Source organism: Syngnathus leptorhynchus, chromosome 2, assembly GCF_054491065.1.
Source record: "Syngnathus leptorhynchus isolate UIUO chromosome 2, UIUO_Slep, whole genome shotgun sequence".
Classification (NCBI taxonomy): Eukaryota; Metazoa; Chordata; class Actinopteri; order Syngnathiformes; family Syngnathidae; genus Syngnathus; species Syngnathus leptorhynchus.
The window spans coordinates 3,973,866-3,995,407 of record NC_141196.1 but is presented as its reverse complement, the minus strand read 5'-3'; the positions used below and the strand labels follow the sequence as shown (position 1 = coordinate 3,995,407).

Here is a 21,542-nt window from a genome sequence, read left to right as displayed (position 1 = left end):
ACGTAATGAAGTTAGCAACTGTGTAATACACACAAGTAAAATAAAAGCTCTGCTGCTTCCACCGCTATCAACAAGAAAAATGGACCTTATTAATGCACTGACTGAAAAATAAAATGTAATTACTTTCATATTTTTCGTGCTCAATAAAAGCAAGTGAATGTGTAAAATAAGTATATCCATCAAATACCATAATGGAGAAAGTCATCATACCACCCAAATTGCGTTATACGTAAAAAAAAAAGTAAAATGTTGGTAACAGCGCACTAATAATATAATAAATAATATATCATAATATAATTCACTCTAAGTATTGACGGAAATCATCTAAACATACACGGATAGAAATTAGATCTTATTGGGCATATGAAAGGAGGAAAAATGCTCAGCCAGCCATGCAGAAAAAAAAAAACACAATCATTTTGGTAGCAACACGCTAATAATTTACTCAAAGCATTCAAACCTGACCTAGCACGAAATTGGGGCTTACATGAGTATCAACAAATCAAAATGAATACAGCCAATGTCTTATTACACGAAAAAATTATTTCAATTTTGTAACAAATGAATCGTTTCTTTTTGCTTCATGGCAGCTTGCTCCACATGTACTCCACATGGACAACCATATTCAACCAAATGTCACCTAAAATTTCTTTCCACCGGTTTGACAATTTCTACGACGATACGGTTGTCCATATAGCGTACTACATTTTCATTCCAGCTGAAACATGAATCCGCCCTCCACCTCCATGTGAAAGGTGTGACAGAAGAGCTCTGATAAGACTTGTATTCATTTCCTGCGTCAACCCTCAGGACTTCTGCAATGGCTTTTTAACATCTTATCAGAGTGAATCGCATGGCTCGGCATGTCGACGACGTTCATCCCTTGACACAAACATTTCCCTCGCCTTCCACCATCTTACGAGCATGGCCAAGAAAATGTTTGAAATTGTATTAAATGAGGCTATCCTTATTGAGCGTGCTTGTGTGAGAGAGAACACTACTCCCAAAAAGAGATTATTCATTTCATCTTCTTTAAATTTTTGAATGGAAACCTGTCCATTATTTCAGTGTTTTATCCCGCAACTTGTTTTCCTCTTGCCGTAACTGAATGGCAAAAAAAAAGTTTCCCAAGACGTCTACTCGCATTCCTTTTTGTATTTTTATTTTTTATTTTTGCTGCGGGCCGTCTAAAATGGACACTGGGCCGCAAATGGCCCCCGAGTTGTAGTTTTGACACCTCTGTTCGAACTCAGTGGCCACAACGTCCTGAGGTTTAATCCCAGAACCCAATCTCTTGAACAATTTTGGAGTAGTGCATGCGTGAGTGGGTGAATGCAGAAGTTTTTATTTGTTCAAACCCAAGTTTTGAGTTATGACACAGGGCTTTCTAGACATCAGTGAGTACCCAATGCGGAGCATGACGACAATATAACAAATACCGTCCTGTTTTTGTTTGTTTGTTTTTGTGGGCATTTTGTGTGTCGTTCGTCCTGATAAAATTGTCTCTTTCTGTGGAGCTACGTCAATTTTTGGTACAACCAAATCACTGTTTGTGCTTCGTTTCTGTCTGACAACCGGTTTTAGGGCCACGCCGAAAATGACACAAAGAAGGAAATTATGTGGAGCATAAATACAGTAGATATCTATAAAATAAAGACAGTAGATTAATATTATTATTTTTTTGTTGTTGACTTTTTCTTAATTGAAAATGTACAACTTTATCGTTTCAACCATTGTCAACAAAACATAAGTATAGATATGTCCAAAATAATTTGTCTAAAAAAATCTTGTTCTTGTAGGATTTCTACTATTGATTGATAAATGAAGCAGTCTCCTAAAATTGCCATGTGTTTATGTGAAATAAAAACAGAAATTGAAAAAAGACTGAATTTTCATAGATTTTTATTGAAATATTATTCTTACTGTATATCTCTAGTCACGTCATCCCCATGTGATTCCAAGATTGTATTCATTCACACAGGTTTTTAAATACAACTTCTGTCTGGTAATTCCTTAACTTTTGTGGTAGCATTACAATGTTTTAGTTTGTTTATTCCTTTTTCAGCGTGGCCCTCATCGTCTTTTGTCCCATTGACACGCATTGTTCCAGGGTGTCCAGTGTTAGCTTTAAGAGTGTGGGACGCCTTGCAATTGACTTGACTCACCCTCTAAACTCTATGTGCCCATTCTTAAAGTTAGACAAGCACAAAGATAGTTAACTATTTGACTGAATTTTTCTGTGCCGTACTGTACTTAAGAATACTGCTATCTAGGAAAACACTAGAGTGTGACACTGTGTGGCCATCAAATGTCTCGACTGTGTGTTCCGTGTGTGAATGGTGGTCCCGCATTCGTTGTACACGCCCCCCCCCGGCCCCCTACCGCCATTCTCCTTTAACACACCGTGTCTCTCGCACCTGCAGGTGATCGAGTTCGATGACGGCTCCGGCTCGGTGCTACGAATCCAACCTCTGCGCACCCCGCGTGACGAGGCCATATACGAGTGCGTGGCTTCAAACAGCGTTGGTGAGACCAGCGCGACCACCCGGCTCACCGTTTTACGTGGTACGTCCCCGCTTGGTCAAGGATATTCCGCTTGGAGGTTTTTCAGTACACACTTTGAGTCAACGGGTTAACTCATTCATTGCCGTTTTCAAGTGGTTTGGATTTTATTTCGTGGACCAAACTGTTTGTGTTAGTCCCATTCAGCCCAACCCGTCTGGAGTTCCACAGAGTTCAATTTTGGGGCCACTGTTGCTTTCATTGTGTTTGCTGCCACTGGGTTTCATTTTAAGAAAGAATGATGTTTCTTTTTACTGGAGAACTATCTCCAGCTGAGCATAAAGGACGCTTTCTCATCAAGGTCACCTTTGTTCAAAATGAACAAGGTTTCACAATTTTGGGGGTTTTTTTGCGCAACGTGATAAGTCCATTCTCCGTCAGCCGACTAAGTTTCTTCTGGATTTGAACTCATTTGCATATATCTTGACACAATAATTAAGATGCCAGTTAAATTATGCAAATTGACGTCTGTTCCTTCACCGGCGGCTGTTTTTAATGATTTCAAATTAGCTGTGCTGTGACTTGACCGTGTGAAGCGAGCCAAAACTGCTGCTTTTATGTACGAAAATGATAAAAATGCCCCCTGCCAAGTCTGAAGGGGGATTGTGGAATAAGGTTAAGGTGTGTAACAAAACCCTCAATTGAATGATTAGTCTGTCTCATCGACGTTTGTCCATGTCGTGTTATTAGGTCCCCCCCAAAAAAACTTTAAAGGCAGCACAGACCTCTGCCAAGGTAGACCGATGGATGGCAATGGGGTTTACGAAATAATATTCCTGCCCTACCCAGCAAAAAAAATAAAAATAAAAGTCATCTGTTTTGTTTGTATATCAAATATGATTGGAATGGCGCGGGGAGCTTTGGAGAGTGGCCATCTGAGTGAAGTGCACGCCATTTTATGCCACAATTACACAAAGCATCAAATGAGCTCCCAGGCTGCGTCTGCGTCAATCCTCCCGCCATCACCGGCCGCCTCATCTCCCCGGTGAGCTAACAAAAGGCCGATTGGTAGAAAAAGGTGGCGCGTTTGCATCGCACAATATTTTGCACCTTTTGCACGCACGCAAATAACACATCGAAGCTACTTCACTAGCATTAGCATCTTTATTGCCATTTTCATTTTCCCATCATTGTAGGACATACGAGAGCGAGCACTGGAGAAATCCTTTGTCGCCTCCGTGCACACGAACGCAAATATTTGAATAAAATACAGATTACACCGAAAGAGCTACCGACATATTTTCTGGTGATGCAGTCGATGTAACGGCATTGGCAAATGATTCAACAATCCAATCAGAAATCACTTTTAAGAACGAACAGCAATGCCTCAAGAGGAATGAAAACGACAAGAATCTGAAAACTAAATAAAAAGAACTGTGTGTATCTTCATGCAAACTAAAGGAAAACAGCCAAAAGGAAACATCCCCTGAGGCTAGCTAGCTTCGCTTCCGGATGATGTGTGCATTGGGTTGTTGGAGTTCATGATTCAGGCATGATTAAGGATTTATATTGCATCCTCATACCCCCATTATGCTGTCAACAGCCATTTCCTGCCTGCACACACACACACGCACACACACACAAATAGCAACAAACTTACGTTGCTGTGTACAAGTCGACAGAGAGAGCGGAAAATGAGAAGGCGCTCTCCTGTGACGGGAAAACAGAAAGCATCAATTTCATTTTGCCAGTGAAGGGTGAGGTGGAGAGCTGCGGTGGTGGTGGTGGGGGGGGGGGGGTGTAACAACGACCAAAAAAAGAAAACTGGGAGGTGCATCATTCTGCGTACAATGGACGCAGCAGCTACATGAGCGGCCATTATTCGGAGAAAATGAGCGCTTTTTTGTCATTATTTACCAAGTGGGAATGGCAAAGGCAACCTCGTTTGTATTCTGGGAAGACTTAACAAGAAACGGGCATTCTCACGTTAGATAGAATGCAACATGCTTGCTTCACTCACAAATGTGTAATTGCATCATTGCCACGTGGGGCCACGAAAACAAAGATCTATCTAATAAGCAAGCCAACAAGTCGAAATAAAATGAACTCGAAAAGACTGTAAAAAAAATATATATTATTGGAAAAAAAATTTAAAAAGTAAAAAATTACTTTAAAGGAAGTGCCAAAAAATAACTAAAAAGAGCAGTGTAAAATATGAATAGTGCCCAAAAAAATTCAAAAATTAGAATCCACTGTGATGTTTTAAATGAACCAAAATATAAATATGACTAAAAAAATCATCAATAAGAGAACAATGGAAAATTGGGATTTTTTTTAATTTAAAGAAAGGAATTAATTAAATCCATCCAAAAGAATACATGACACAAATCTAAAAAGGTAACTAAAAATAAATAAAAAACAATAAAGCTATATTAATTTGGAATACATTACTAAAAAGAATTCCTCATCAATTACCAAAACAATCTTGGTCCAAACTCGGCTTGTCGTACGTCCAAAATGAACAAGCTAATCATTAGTCTTATTAAAAAGATGGGCACTTGCTGTCCCTACGGAAATTGATCTCCTCACTGGGCAAAAAGGGGAGAAAAAACACAAAACACCCCTTTCCATATTACATGGTAAATCAAGGCGGTCCAATCAGTATCTGCAAGTTATGGTGAGTTAATTAAGACCAAGCAAGCGCCGGCGAGATTGATGTCAGACCTCTCAGTCGCTGGGAAAATCATCTGCTGGAGTCGCAAAGGCCTATGGAGGGACGGCAAGTCAGAACAAGCCGACTCCCGTCGCGTTATCACGGAAAGCACTTGTTATCAAAAAAACAAATTATCCAGTTTCTCTTAGTTGGAATATGAATTTAATAGACAAACTGGTCGAGACTTGCTTCCATGCTAACAGAAACTAACGAAACTAAAACTGAAAAAAAAATTCATGAGGAAAAAAACAAAAATAGGCTAAAAACTGAAACTACATCACATGTTTATAAAACTAAAACTGTAGAAAAAAAATTCCTTTGTTTTGGTCATTGTCAGTTCATATCAAAACATGATTATTTGGGTTTCATTTTAAATGTATTTATTTATTTATTTATTTACTTATTTCCTTATTGTTCCATGTCCACACAGAAAAAGGACAGTCAAACTTCATTAAACTATACTTATGGATTATTTTTTTAAATACCTTGCACTCAACTCAACAACCATCCCATATATATGAAATAAACAATGAATACTAATATTAGAACTAAAAACTTTACATAAAAAAAAAAACTGCTCCAAAAATGTATTCAAACTCAAAAAAAAGTCAAAATGAAATAAAAACAACCATAATAAAAAATCCAAACTTATTTTAGCCCTCGCTGAAGATCCCCCATCTCCCACAAATCCATCGGAATATTTTTGATTGATTTGTTTGCTCTCGAGCCCAAGTTGATTTTTAGCTCGGCCAAGTGCGCTTTTCACTGGTAGCTCTGCACAAATTCAACACGGTTGTCACGTTGCTGCTGCCAAGTCAAGAAGCAGAAGCGGTGACTAAATAACGCCGCGAGGTACGGCTATAAGCCAGCGCTGCTCGCTTACACATGTTGTCCAGCCGGGAATCAGATTAAAGAGCTTCTGCAGCCCAAATAGGACCCCCGGGGGAGCAGCTCTGGGAAGATGCCGCTTAAGTAATCCAATAAGAGGGAACAAAATGCTCAGCGCTACGCTCTAATAAAGCGCACGCCAGTGTGTCGACAATTCAACCTTGCGCCGCGGACGGGAAAAAACAAGCCGTTCGATATGTTCCCAAACATCGGACGAAGACGTTGCCTTGAGTTCTCCCAACGCTTTGAGTCAACTGGTGGAAAAGTAGCAATTAAAGATTGCTGCAAATGTGCCAGATTTGGCTCAGCCAGCTAATTTTAATTTGCTGTAATCGAGTGTGAGGAGGAACAGGTCCGCTCTTAGCTTAAGTGCTGTTACGCCTCGCAAGCTTGGGGCGTTCCAGAAGCTTCTTGGATAATTTACTTAACGGATATGATTTTTTATTTTGGATGTGGGGCGGGGGGTAACTATGGGACTTTCTACCACCCACTTAGTTATCGTAGCGTATGTGATGCCGTTTGTGATAATGTTGAAACGATGAAACAAATGATTGATAGAAATCGCACAAACAAAACATCGACAGCGATTCTTTTTTGAGCCAAGAGGCAACCATTTTGCATTTGAAAAATCTTGTTGCCATCTTTTGGGGTCACAACTCCGGGCGACGTATCATCCGTCGGAGACAAGCACCTACTGCATACATCAAAAGGCAAACGTGTCCACCCGAGTTGAGTGGAAGAAAAATCTCCCGGTTGTGGACATTTTAATATTTGATCATGTTAAAAGCTTTCTTGGGGACTCGTCATTCATGCCTGCTAACATCCCACACGAAAGAGTCCTAATGGAAAACGGGCTAACACGCTAACACGAGGCCTCTCAACTTCAGATCCGGCGAGACTTCTATTTTGGGAATTTCTTTAGTTTATTGGTTTCCCACTGCCCCACTTGGCTACAAATGGTGACTCTATAACAGCTAATGTGTTCGTAAAACATTAAAGACACAAATTAAAGACTGACTTTACAAAAAAAGTTGTTTTGCGACTTAACAGCTAATCTGTTCGTAAAACCGCTAGCTGTAGCATTTGGGAGGGAGAAGAGACCATTATAAAATTAAAGACTAGCTTTACAAAAAAGCTGTTTTGCGAGCTATCAAACTGAGGAAAGACCGACAATGAGAAGCTCTCCTATCTCCGCAACGTCGGAAAGTGGCCATCCTATTTCCTTCTAGGTCAGCTAATGCATTTGCAAGCCATGAAACGAGCCAATTCCAGACGACGTCCTTGTTAGCACTGTGCTACGATTCACATGATTAGCAACAACCCTCTCCCTCCCACCCGCCAACATTTCCCTATCTCCTTTTGGATTTTTGAGCGTGGAAAACGCTTTGATCAGTGTCCCTCAACTTGAAGTGATACGCTTCGGCGTGGAAAGGGGCGAAAAATAGCTTGCTGCTGACACATTCGGCGGGTAATGTTTTCTGGCCTGCTTTCTGCGCAGGCTTCAATCATATCAGGGGAGGGGCAGGGAGAATCAGATTGATTCCTAAACTGGGCAAGAATAACCTTCAGGGCAGATCAGTGTAGAAAGCGGTCTAAGAATGGAAGAATTCATAATCCCGCATTCTTGGCTGCAAAGAGTTTGCAAACAATACGTCTCGTCACACGCTTTTCTCCAGCAAGTGACCTGCGACAGCCTCGACGGAGGCAAGCTGAGGGGATTGTAGCCACTTAAATACTTCCAACAAATATAGCTTTTCAAAAGCCTGCAGGGATTCTCGATGAAGAGTAACCTCTCCAGCACGGGGTGAATCGTCTTGTTCCACTATAGCGAAGAAAGAGGGTCAAACACAATCCAATTCTTGTGCGGCACCCACGGAACTCAAGTCACAATTTGACTGACGGGGGTTTCTCGGGAAAGAGTTGCGAAAGCTTCAAATGCAGTGCTTCCAGCATACGAAAACACAATTCAACTTTCTGAACTCGAGTTTTCGTTGCAGATTGGCTATTTACACACACCTGTCAGCGATAAGACACGCGCCTATGACAAAAGCGCCCAGGGAGTTGGCCTAGTGCAGCATAGGAATGCATTTTATACTACCAAGCAAGACACGAGTACGAAAATTAGCAACTGAAGTCCAAGTCATGTGACCCGAGTCCTTCACCTCTGAAAACTAGCAACGCTGGCAATGCCGCATTGTTACCCGCTGAAATTAGAAAATTAGCAACTGAAGTCAACGCCTTACCCACCGAAATTAGAAAATTAGCACCTGAAGTCAACTCCAGTCCAAGTCATGTGACTCAAGTCCTTCACCTTAAAAACTAGCAACCCTGGCTAAGCCGCGTTGTTACCCGCTGAAATTTGAAAATTAGCAACTGAAGTCAACGCCTTACCCGCCGAAATTAGAAAATTAGCACCTGAAGTCAACTCCAGTCCAAAGCATGTGACTCAAGTCCTTCACCTTAAAAACTAGCAACCCTGGCTAAGCTGTATTGTTACCCGCTGAAATCAGAAAATTTGCAAATGACGTCAACTCAAGTCCAAGTCATGTGACTCGATTCCTCCACCTTAAAAATTAGCAAGCCTGGCTAAGCTGTAATGTTCCCCGCCAAAATCAGAAAATTAGCAACTGGTCGACTCAAGTCCAAGTCATGTGACGCGAGTCCTCTACTACCAAAAACTAGCAACCCTGAGCTAAGCTGCGTTGTTACCCTCTGACATCAGTGTCGATTTTATAAATTACACTCTGCCGAGCTCTAACAAATTCAAGCTAAAGCGCAACTAAATCACGGTCTGAAATGTTGAATTCTGATCAACAACAACCTAACAGGAGCGATATAAGCACTGTGATTTATTCTGTTTCTCAACCAGCTACACGCTAACAACGCGTAATTCTCCCCCGCACGCATTAGCAATGGAAGTACTCAAAACAACCGGCGTTGTCGTACACGAGAACCGAGAGTTCACCTCCATACTTTGCGTATGAGTGATCAATCGATATAATCTTCTAATGGCTCGGAGTTTATGTCCAGTGGCCTTCTGTCATCAGCGGGAATCTGCTCGCTGAGGTACTTTTGGAGCCAACGTCCCTTTCACACTTGGCACTCATGCGGCCCGATAGCGACGGCGGTGGCTAATGTGTGCAAATTGTCATTGGGGGTCTTTTCATAGCAAGCACCAGCGCTCAGCACTTTTATAGAAGGTGACTTCAGCATTTCTCTCGCTTCCATCTCATTTAGTGTGCCGAGCTATTGTTGAATATACAGTATGGATGTGTAAAGCAGCAGTTGCCCTTCTCTTAGACTGTCCTTGAGATTGCAGTGCTCAGCTAGCGAGAATTACCAAGAGGGAGGGAAGGGGGGGATTTGCTTCCCTGTTAATTACATCTTTGACTAACAGCTATTTTAATGTGAAGCTTTTCAAGCGCTACATTTGAAATGCTAACGACCAGCTCACAAGTTTTTGCCAAAGCTAAAAGGAACCCTGCAGTCTGATTTCATTTCAATGTCTTGGCCTTGTAGGGTGGGAAAATCTGACAGAGCTTTCGTGACGCGCCACGGCTAATCGCACCCAACGCCAACGAATGTGATTAATTTCCCGTCCTGTATTTATTATCGTCATGGTAACTTTGTAACGTGAGGGAGACTGGCCGCATTGCATTTGCCATCACATTCCCTAGCTTGATGTCACCATTTTTGTGGTCTAAATGACATTTTCAAAGCCAGGGCCATCATCATTTGTAGCACATCATTGGCCCGCTTGGAGGCCGATCAACTTCCTGCTTGGAAACAAATGAAAGCTACACGGACCACCGAACGGCCCCTCGCACATTTTTTTATGAGGAAATGCTGGAAAAGATCCCTCATGAGTGCGACTTCCAGATCACTTTTCATCCGTCATGTTTTGATGAACCTGTCCGTTCATTTCCGTATCAATCGGTCGACGTGTTGTTGGGCAGATTTATTTTTTCTAATCATCATATGAGGTATATTGTTATATTGTAAACACTTTGCTTGGAGATCCAACAGACTTTTACTGTGTAGTTTTCATGGCTTGTTACAACTCTTATTACATCGGACATACAGCAATGCCGCTTGTGGCTCGCTTCGGGATATCGATCGGTTTCATATTAGTCCAACTGTGGAATCGAGTAAATATGTGTAGAAGCAGAAAGATCTGATTTTATCCGGTGTGTGGTCTTCATAAACAACAAACATTTTCTGGGGTAGTTTAAGTAGGGACATCAGAATTGCTTAGGGGAAAAGTTTGCGGTTCACTCTGAAGTCACTTGCTCATAAACACGTTTTTACTTCTCTGAGATTTATCCATGACGCTGGCTTGCGATGCCAAGTACCCAAAAGCATTGTTGGAAGTCGGCCATGATTGTCATTTGGCGGCGTGTGGACATAGATGGCGTGTCTTGCGAAGCCTTTTCCCAGAATGGCGAAAAATGCTTCGGAAAAAGATGGCAATTAGCCGTATGGTGGGAATGTAACGTCAACATAATGGCCGTTTGTCTGTCGCTTTGCTCGGAAAATAAACAACGTAACAATCGCTGGGTTTGGATTTACCTCGTATAATTTTGCGTGTGGGGATTATGGACTTGAAAGACCAAACATCTAAAATCCTGAGGAATCAGTGTGTCCTTGGTTTGCCCGGCAGCAAAAAGCCACCTGCCGTTCTAAGTGAACATCAAAAAGTGCTTTATTAGGAGACCATGGTGCCCGCCATTAAGAAACTAATTTGGCTTTTTTTCCCCCCCCTTCTTTTTAAGGAGGAATTGACTGTTTGCTTTCTTGTCTCTGCCTTCACTCCAGTAAAATGTGCTTTAGAGAAGATGCTCTTTGTGTGATGTTTGTTTTTCTAATAACAGGAAGCAAACATGGATGCTTCTTACGAATTACTTATGTTGTATGAAAATACATTTCACTGAGTGGTTCCTTCCAACCGGAGTTGGAATCGGTGCCGTGACAGCATCCACTAAAAGACTAGGTCTATAGAAATTATACCCCAACTTTGTTCTTGGGTCTTTGGGGTTCTCAGGGTTTTGGTTCATTGGGTAACTCCGGGGGTTTAGTTCAGGGTGTGACAATATGTACCTTCACTTTAAGGTCACAGTTTTGGGTTCAGTCATGGACCATAACACAAAACACTATAGGTCCAGTGGCATTAAGCACCCTCGTTTAAATCTCAAGACTCGTGTCTCACATAAGAATTGTTTCTCCCCAGAGGACCAGCTGCCCCTTGGTTTCCCCACCATAGACATGGGCCCACAACTAAAAGTGGTGGAGCGAACTCGAACCGCCACCATGCTCTGTGCCGCCAGCGGTAACCCGGACCCGGATATCTCCTGGTTTAAAGACTTCCTCCCCGTCAATACCACCAACAACAACGGGCGCATTAAACAGCTCAGATCAGGTAGGTTTCTTCTCTGTCATCAAAGATCTTCTCGCTGTCTTCTCTGTCCTTCTTAATTTAACTTCCCATTTGATTTTTTTTTTGTAGGTGATGGTATTTTCCGTTATTTCCTGTTTGAGTGTATCCCAGTGTGTCCCACCTTTTCTTCCGGTCTTGTCGTTAGACTGTTGGGATTTGTCGACCCTCATGTGTTGGCTATAACCAATTTTGGTTTTTTTTTCTTTTCGGCTGTGTCGGTCTTTTGTTTCTGTGAGTCCATTCTTTTGATTTTAAGTTGATAATAAACACAAAATCGTGTTGAGGAAGTTCTAGGATGGTTTTTGTTTGTTTGTCTGTGGTATATGGACCTTTATTGGAATCCAATTTGAAGAATAACGGTCTATATAGCAGCTATGTGTTTTTTGTTGTAGTTTGACATAATCTACACTCTCAGAAAAATCATCTTTAGGGGTACAACAACTTGTCACTGGGATGCCATCCTCACCTTGGGAACGTACCTGTACCCTTTTTTGCCTTGGGAAATTTACATCACAAGTCAGATGAGTAACTCTTTGGAGGTGTATGAGTAAGCATCAATGCCTGTTCTACCTTTTGGGGCTACAATTGTTTAAGTTCCGATCCAGCGGAGCGGTGAATAGTTGCGAGAATAGTTGCCGGGGTTCGTTCAAGGTCGCAAATGTTCACCAACATTCAACCGAATTTCCACGTGGTAAGGGAATTTTAAACTTTGCGACAAGAAAAATCACTACTGAAGTAGCCGAACGTCTGTTGAACTTTTTGGCGAACGTTTGCGACTTTGAACAAACAACGTTCACTGCCTTCGGAAAACATTCGCAATTGCTCGTCACTCAGTGGGATAGCGCCTTTTAGGCTGCATTGAATAGAATTGTTTGGCTTTTATTGACTTCATGCCTTTTCCTAGAAAACGATTAACATCCTGTTAGCCATTCCTATCAACTTCTCTATCGTAGTTTGCAGACCCGTTAACTCCCCATGGTAACTTTATAGCCATTAAGCTCTTATGACATCATTCCATTCCGATGGTACCCGTACTTCCACAAACCCACCAACTAGCTAAAGTACCCCTATTTCTGACAGTGTATCCAAACCCCCAAAGCAACTTATGTTCTGCAGCTTTACGACGTGTCTTTGACCACCTTGTCCTTTTTTTTTTGTTTGTTTCCAAGAAAACGAACTAACTTTGGGCCATGATGATGATGATTTTCATTTAACGACGCCTTTTATCAAGCAACGACTTAAGAATATAATCATATTCTTACGCTTATGTCTTTCTTCTCTCTATATGTTTTTTTTTTTTAATCTACAGAATCCTTTGGTAAGTGCTTAGCTCTAAAGCGCACATCACCTCTCCCACTAATTCTCATGTTTCCAACAATGATTAAAAATGCATGGCATGTATTTTACTAACAGATGACTTTAGGCTTACAACAATCACCGGTAGAGAGCGACACTCACATGCTCACATGCTCACACGCTTTCACTGAGCTGACACTTTTATTGATTTTATTTTAATGGTAAAAAAATCCAAAAGGCACAATGGGACAGGAAGCACACAAGGCCTCCAGAGTTTTTCCCTTCACTAGACGGTCTTCAGAAACTCCTCCACGTGAAAAAGTTCCTGTGATTTCGCAATGATGACTCCTGCACAGAACGTTCTTATTCTCTGACTTTCTCTCTCCTGTCTCTCTCCTCCAGTATCTTCTATTTACTGTTGAAAATTTTCTTCTTCCAAACCCCCTCCCCTCCCCCCACCCCCCCACCCCTCCCACCTCTATCTACACACGTACTAATGCTTCTTCTTTCTAATCTTATTTGCATTCATATTATCCACCCAGGTGGTACGCCAATAAGAGGTAAGCGTGCTGAACTGACGCTCGCAGAATGAAAAACAATCCAAAGTTCATTCTTGCTGTCACTGCCGTCCACTCGACACAATCACTCTCCATGTTTGTCCTGTTTCTCGGTCGCCATGGCATTTCCCCTTTTTCTGAGTTGTCCTGTTTTGTTGACTCGACTCCATCTATGTCCCCCCTCCCCACACACACACACGTTAAGTTCCGCTTTCACCAGCCCAGTTGTGATATGCTTGCCTCGGCTCCAACAACAACAAAAAGCATATCCAATGACAATTATTTTTGTCAAACTCTTTCCATTTTTGTTTGCCATATAGCAAATCATGCGTCCCTCTTTTTGTCCAACTAAAACAACCAAGCATTTTTCCCCCCCTTAGCTGTTCTTGCTGTGGAGTCAACGCCCCTCCCCGCCCCCCAAATTCTATTTTTTCCCATTTCTTCTACTTGCTCTCCTCTCCTGTACCTCTACAAAAAAGCCCAAACAACCACTTTTTTGATAAAGTTTCTACGGTGCTTTTTTACCTCTTTCACACCTATTTTTCTGACTTTTCTTGCCTCTTTGGAGCTTTTGACTTTTTTTTATTTTTTTGTCTTCAGGCTTTGGGAAAAACAGTAGAGTCGGACGGAGGGAAGCGGATGCATTGGCTCAATTTTTGCCCATGTTGACCCGGGGAGCCGCAGCAGTTTGTTTTTGTCTGGTCAATGTGACACCACACTGCTGATCCCATTGTGGATTTTTATTGGTGTCTTTTGAAGCTCCAAAAAAAAAAAAAAGCAGTGGTTGGTTCTTGTTGACTCAGGGGCCCGCATTTTGAATTTTGTCCTCTAATACACTTGTATTTTATTTTTCAGCTAGGGGTTGTCGCAAGGTTGTAAGTTGCGCTGACATACATTTCTTGACCAAGATTTGCATGTCAAAAAAAACAACATTTTGTTCCAGAGGGTTATGTGTTGGATTTGCCTCGCATTCTCCTGCAATTGCTCTTTTTCCTCATTTATGAGCAGCAATTTTATTTTTTGTTTTTTGCAAAATGCTGCCTTTTTTCCAAAATGGAAAAAAAAATAGATGGTACGCGATTTGTGATTGAATATGCTGGGGAAAAAAAAATTCATTCCGAAAATTCCTTTCTTTCAATTGTCCTTTCTTGTTCTGCTGCTTTCTTCTACTGTAAACCTCTTTTGTTTGATCCATGTCTCCCTAAAGCAGTACCACTCATCCCCCCATATTGACCAGTCAACTTACATGTTGTATATAAAACTTACTTACTTATCTACATTGGCATTAGGATGAGTGTCTTTTCAAACTCATTATTTTTGAATTCTGTGTAATTTTGTAAATTTTTCAAAGGTTAGTTGTAGTCTACCTCCAAAGTCAAATGCCTTTAAGCAGGCAAACGTTTTTCTCGAAGGGCCTAAAATCGAAGGATGCAAGGACCTCTTTAAAATTGTTTTACTTTATTCTATCAAGCAGACCAAAATCAGCACTATGTGTTTGTTTTTTTATTTTTAGTTGCCACCTAGCTGTCTACAAGTCAAATAGTTTTACTCAATTTTGGGGTGGTTCGAGACCCTGGAACCCACCAGAAATTATCCGCCCCTGCACTGAACAGCTTGAGAATCAATGTCTCCAATTTGGACATTGACAAGAGAGCAGAAAGTGGATTTACTTGTAAAAATGAAGACAAATGTTATTTGAATAACTAAAATATTTGCACAAGCACTACAGTATATAAAAGACATTTAATAAATGCAAATGTAATTTTATTTGTACATGCTGCAGACCACTTAAATATAGACAGTGGGCCACAAATGGCCCTGGGGCCATAGATTGCAAAACACCTGCCCTAAAGAGTGGAAAGTCCGGGTAGGAATAAAAATCATTATTATTATTGAACGATGGAGAAGGCGTAACGAGATGGCGTTGGACTTTGGAGGTTCCACTGTGTACGTCTTTTCAAGTCTTGCATGATGACCACGCGCAGCTACTCGGCTGTAGGCCAACTTAGTGGATCAAACAAATGATTCCGGAAACAATTCCTTCATATTTAGTCATTAGGAGAGCTGCTAAAAAAGTCAAATAAAAAAAAATATATATATATAAAGAATACCTCTTTATGTTTTTTCTGCCACATTTTAATTCTCTTTTGCTGCCCTGTCTGTGATTCCCTAACAGGAGCCCTGCAGATTGAGCAGAGTGAGGAGTCGGACCAGGGAAAATACGAGTGTGTGGCCACCAACAACGATGGGACGCGCTACTCGGCGCCGGCCAACCTTTATGTCCGAGGTACGAAAAGAGCGTTGAAAGTTTTTGGTAGATAAATCCTCTGAAGGCCACATTCTATGTTGTAAGTAGTTCTTCAATTTATTTTCTGGCACTTTTACCCGCACTGATGTGTGAACCTATAGAGTATGCACTCCGCTCCGCCTTTTTCCGGCCCTTCCCGTTTCCCGGCCCAGTTGGCGAGGATTGCTTGGTGTTTTGATCTGACTTTTTTCCCCCCTTTCTAATCCTCCCCGTTGAGCAGCATTGAGAGGACATCAAGGAATTTACCATTATCTCACATTTCCAACTAATCTATACTGTATGTCAGTGGCATATTCAAAAAATAATTTTAAGGACTTGAGCAGGAACGTTGCAGTATAAATATACATGTGAATATATGTTTTCAATTCGTGGGTGCGAAATGATCCAAGACGTTTCGAGTGGAACCATTTGATTCGGTTTGACGCGGTGGGAGTACGATTCGATTCCATATGGTACGGCTTAGTTTGAGAGGGTATGATGCTATAAAATTTTTCTTGTAATTATACATACATTTGAATTGGCCTGGCTGCAAATGTGCCTTAATTTGTAAGATGAAAAATATATTTTTTATAAAAAAAATCAAAAATAATAATATATTGAACCGCATTTTCAAAAGGATTGTCTCAATACTTTTGTCTCATGTGTGTTGTTCTGACTCGGACTTGACTGTGTAGTATTCAAGTAATCTTCAATGTCAGTGATTTAAGCTTTTCAAGCGGGGTGTAGACGGCAAAGTCCTTTTGAGTTGATTAATCTGGACGCCTGTTTACTCTCCCCTTGTTTTTCTCCTTTATTCTTTGTGTTCATTTTTTTTTTGTACCTCCAAAAAAATCCTCCCTCCATCTCCCCTTCAGAGCTGCGAGAAGGTTAGTGTGTTTTCTTTCTCTCCAAATACAGCAACGCATTCTTCATTCCGAGAAATGTTCAAGTGCTATTGTTGTTATTGTTTCACGTGTCACCCAGTCGTCATTATTGGTTCACGCAGGACCATTATATGCATCTCATTTGCATGTTGTCAGTGTTCCTGCTTGGCCTCCGGAAATCCCGAGAAATGCGACGTCTTGAGCGAAACTGACGGAAGCTTCCTGAATGACGTTAATGACGAATGTGTACTTGATTGTAATTGGCACTAAATGCGAGTGGTAAGCTGTGAAAGCAACCTCGCCCCCAAGAGATTGAAGGGAGGCTCCTTGAAAGAATAGCGGCTTATTACGATGAGCCCTCACAAATGTAATGATATTCAAATGAGGGGTATAATATTATGTCTGTGGGGAAGCGCGTGCACGCCATCCAATTGGATATTAATTAAATCCAGAGTATTTAATAATGAACGAGCATACCGAGCTGCTCGGTTTGCGGTTCAGCGCAGGAAGTGATGGCCAAAGATGAAAGGCGGCTATTTGCACAGGAGGAGCAGCAACATTGTTTATTTTGTGCAGTCGATATTTTTTTTTTGCGTGACCAAGTTTTTGTTTCTCAAGTTTGGCCTTTTTTTTGTTGTTGTTGTTGTTTTGCCATGAGTTGTATTCTACCACAACACAATACAATGAAAGTGTAAACGTATCATTTATTTAATGTCAATAAATCTAGACTGAATAGTTGACTAAAGTATGATACGTTGAAAAAAATGTTATATAGTTTAATTTAAATTTTTATTCATTTACTTCATAAGTACCAACTAGTTGATGCAACTTTGTGTATTTATTGATATAATTATATATTTCATCATTATGTTGCTCAAGAGTTATTAGTATCAGGACTCAACACACTTATTATATATTTATATTGCTATATTATATTGTACATTATGCAAGTATATTGTACATTATATATAATGTATTTCTTTGTTAAATATAAATCAATTACACCAGTCAACAGCAACGTTTTAATCAGGGATGATTTTGTGTCTTTTTGATGCTGATTTCTAAAATGTCTACTTTTTTCCAGCACATCAAATTTTTTAGATACTTTAATTTTTTTGTTTTTAAAATATTATTTATACACACTTTTGCAATACAAATCTTACTGTGTTGTAGTTCAATGACGTTTCAGAAAAAAGCCCCAAAATAATCACCTGTTGTCAAACCAAACATTTAATTCATAAATATTACCTAAATATACTTTATTTTTATATTATTATTAATATTAATATCAATATTTTGAAAAGCTGAACATTTGGAACCAGCACAAAAAAATCATCTACTTAAGTTTACAGCCATCTCTGATTTAAAAATTGTGTAAATATTTGTTGACCAGTGTTTATTTATAAAAAGAAATGCCCTTGTGTTGTTGTTACTATTATCATTATTATTGTTGTCATGATCCTGATGATCATCCCATCCAAGTTGTTGTGCGTGTAGCCGTGTACAGTGCGCCTGCATGCCGCGCTGCACCGTGGCCTCGTGTCGATCGCTCATCAATCACAACGCGTCCAACGTGGGTAAATCCTACCGCTGCTCTCCCACGAGCATCATTTCAACCGGCTCTTTGTCTATTTGTCCCGTGGCAGTGCGCCGGGTGCCGCCGCGCTTCTCCATCCCGCCCACGGACAACGAGATCATGCCGGGCGGCAGCGTGAACATCACGTGCGTGGCGGTGGGTTCGCCCATGCCGTACGTCAAGTGGATGCTGGGCGCCGAGGACCTAACGCCCGAGGACGACATGCCCATCGGGCGCAACGTGCTGGAACTAACCGACGTGCGACAGTCGGCCAACTACACATGCGTGGCCATGTCCACATTGGGCGTCATTGAGGCCGTGGCGCAGATCACTGTCAAAGGTACTCGTCTTTGGGATTGTCACCATCACCTGCAACTAGTAATAATAACACTACTACCCATACCTGCCAAATGTTCAAGAAAATTAAAAATGATGGAAAAATTTAGCATATGGATACTTTTTAGCTTAGGGATACTTTTTTGGTTGGTCTTGAGCTGCCACCAAATGTTGAAAGTGGAACATACAACTGGGGCTGCTTTGTTAAAATAATGTATATAGGGGACGCTGCTGAGCATGTTTTTAAAAATAACCAATCAAATGCTGATGTCAGGCCTGATGTGTTTGCCAAAAATCTTGACCTCTTGCGCATATTTAGACCCTAAAAATTTGTTTTTTTGCTTTCTTGAAGAACAGAGCGTTGCCACAGCAACAGCTTTTCATTAAAACTCCAATTAGATCTAATTCTATCTATTAAAAAAAAAGATCAAAGAAAACTATAAATATTTAATACTACTGCATACTACCACCACCTGCTGCGACCACTTATAACGATAATATCACTCATCCTCGGGACTTATACCACAAACTAAACTGTTATTATTACCAGCATTAATATTTATATATATTTTTTATCACAAAGTGGTGTCAGTGTTAAAGATAGCAAAAAGCAATGAATAAAAATATACCACTAGTCAGTCAACGTAATGAAATAAGAGTTTGGGACTTATCTCACAGCTGGAAGCCAACATAAGAAGAAGGCCTGAGTGTTTGGCGTCCTCTGGAGGCCCTCTACTTGTTATCTGAGGGCAATCATATCGGTGCGGCACGAGCACGAGAACAATATGGCGAGCGTGCGTCGCCCCATACACACGAGGGACACGCTTTCCTTGTTCTTGAGACATAACAGAGATATTAGTCACAATATAACAGCCTGACAGCGAGGGGCCCCTCTAGCATAGTTCAGACTGCGTATAAAGACAATCTATTGCTGGTATATTCCGCCGCGTGAGGAATTAAAGCCATAAATTCCGCCGCTAAATTATTCAAGTGATAAGCAGCTTGGTGTCGGAGATGAACAACGTGCAGCATTGTATGCACAAGCGGCCGCGCTGGGCTGGCCGTATAAACAATATTTCCTGGTTATGTAGCGGTTCGTCTTCCGTGGCCCGCCTGGCTGTATATCGCGGTGTTTTGTAGCAAGTATCTGCTTGTCTGTCAAAAAAATCTGTGCTATATCACCGATATTTGCAGTTTATAGCAAATGTTTTTTACTTTACTAGCTTTGTGGTTAATTTGAAAAAAAAAAAATGCTGTAAAAATGAGTTCATATACAGTAAATGAAGTCATGAACATTTAAGAAGTAGCATTTATGTGTCTTGACAGAGGAAAATCTTGACCATCCAGGAAAAGATAAAACTCCTCGATATGTTTCGGGAAGGACAGGCTTAACTTTTTGTCTTCTCACAACAAAACAACTCACTAAAACTCAATAATTTGGGTTAGGGTAGGTTTAGTGTATGAGGCCAAGTCATCAAATATGCCAATACCGGCCACCGATACTTAATGAAGAAAAAAAATGTCCGACAGAATAAGTTATTCTTCATTGCCAGAAGTTGCGTCCATATGACAAATCGGGATCACAGATTTTCACATATTCCAGAAATGATCAATATTGTAATTTTGCAGCATTGCCAAGGACTCCTGGCCTCCCGGTGGTCACCGAGCGCACCGCCACCAGCATCACCCTGACTTGGGATTCGGGAAATCCTGAACCGGTGTCGCACTACATAGTCCAACACAAATCCAAGTACTCTGAGGACTCGTACAAGGAGATTGACAGTGTGGCGACAACGCGCTACAGCGTGGGCGGCCTCAGCCCCTACTCGGACTACGAGTTCCGCGTGGTGGCCGTCAACAACATTGGCAGGGGCCCGCCCAGCGAGAGTGTGGAGGCCAAAACGGCCGAGCAGGCGCCCAGTACGGCGCCGCGCCGCGTTCGGGGACAAATGCTGAGCTCCACAACGGTCGCCATTAACTGGGAAGAACCGGAGGAACCCAACGGGCAGATTATGGGCTACCGAGTGTACTACACCCTGGATTCCAACCAGCACGTCAACCTGTGGGAGAAACAAATCGTCCGGGGAGTTAACTTTGTCACCATCCAAGGCCTCATCCCCAATAAAACATACTACATCAAGGTGCTGGCCTTCACCTCGGTTGGCGACGGGCCTCTCTCTTCTGATCTTCAGATCATCGCGAAAACGGGAGGTGAGCTGGCTTTCATCTCCTCATTGGCAAACAGACATTTCCGAAAGTCGGTTCCAGTTGCGTGTCGGGGCTGTCAACAAAAGTTAAGCCGGAGAGCTCCAAGAAGAAGAAATGCAAATAACTTGTTGTGGGAAAACACATCTTCCCACTTAATTAGCTGCGATTTCTAGCTACGACTATTTTGGATGACAACATAAGCCGTCTCTTAAAATCCACCGCGGCTCAATATGTCAACATCTTTTCATTCTGATGCCTAGTTCCTTCCCAACCAACGGACTTCAAGGGCGAGGCCAAGTCGGAAACCAGCATTTTGTTGTCGTGGGTCGCGCCGGTCCAGACAGGACAGGAGAACCAAATCACGGGATACGACCTCTTGTACAAGAAGACGGACGATAAAGACGAGGTAACACACTTCACAACTTTGACCCTTGAATCCTCACCAACTTGACAATCCCTTCTCTTTTTCAGAGGCGAATCAGCTTCGAGCCAACCTCCACGTACCTCATGAAGGACTTGAAGCCCTTCACCACATACGCCTTCCGCCTGGCGGCCCGTAGCAAGCACGGCGTCGGGGCGTACACCAGCGAGATCTCCGCAGAGACTCCGCAAACACGTAGGTTTTCTTCCACATCCGCCGGGTGACGTCTCTAAAATATCCAGTGGAAACCAACAACAGCCAACACAGCTGGCCTTAACACCCTTGTTATGTTGTGGGTCAAATAATGACAGTTTTTAATATTGTTCAAAACGCTAATCGGTGATCAGTGGATTACCGTAGCCGAGAAAATAAACATCAACAGGAGCGTTAATGCACCAGCTGGACGGAAAAATTCTGCATTAAAGTACTCGGTGTCATAG

General features: G+C 41.6%; 1 protein-coding gene across 3 annotated transcripts in view; it reads left to right on the top strand.

The window, feature by feature from the left end:
• ptprda (protein tyrosine phosphatase receptor type Da) overlaps nt 1-21,542 on the top strand; it is a 199,021-nt gene that overhangs the window by 150,482 nt on the left and 26,997 nt on the right. For 2 of the 3 annotated variants that reach the window (XM_085935833.1, XM_085935841.1), the window contains 7 exons: nt 2,424-2,565; nt 11,331-11,519; nt 15,567-15,677; nt 18,208-18,477; nt 20,103-20,684; nt 20,942-21,087; nt 21,153-21,297. In XM_085935833.1, coding sequence (XP_085791959.1) covers nt 2,424-2,565; nt 11,331-11,519; nt 15,567-15,677; nt 18,208-18,477; nt 20,103-20,684; nt 20,942-21,087; nt 21,153-21,297 — 1,585 coding nt within the window. Of the gene's footprint in view, nt 1-2,423; nt 2,566-11,330; nt 11,520-15,566; nt 15,678-15,717; nt 18,135-18,207; nt 18,478-20,102; nt 20,685-20,941; nt 21,088-21,152; nt 21,298-21,542 lie in introns of those variants that run through there. The other variant, XM_085935850.1, reaches the window with a different exon arrangement.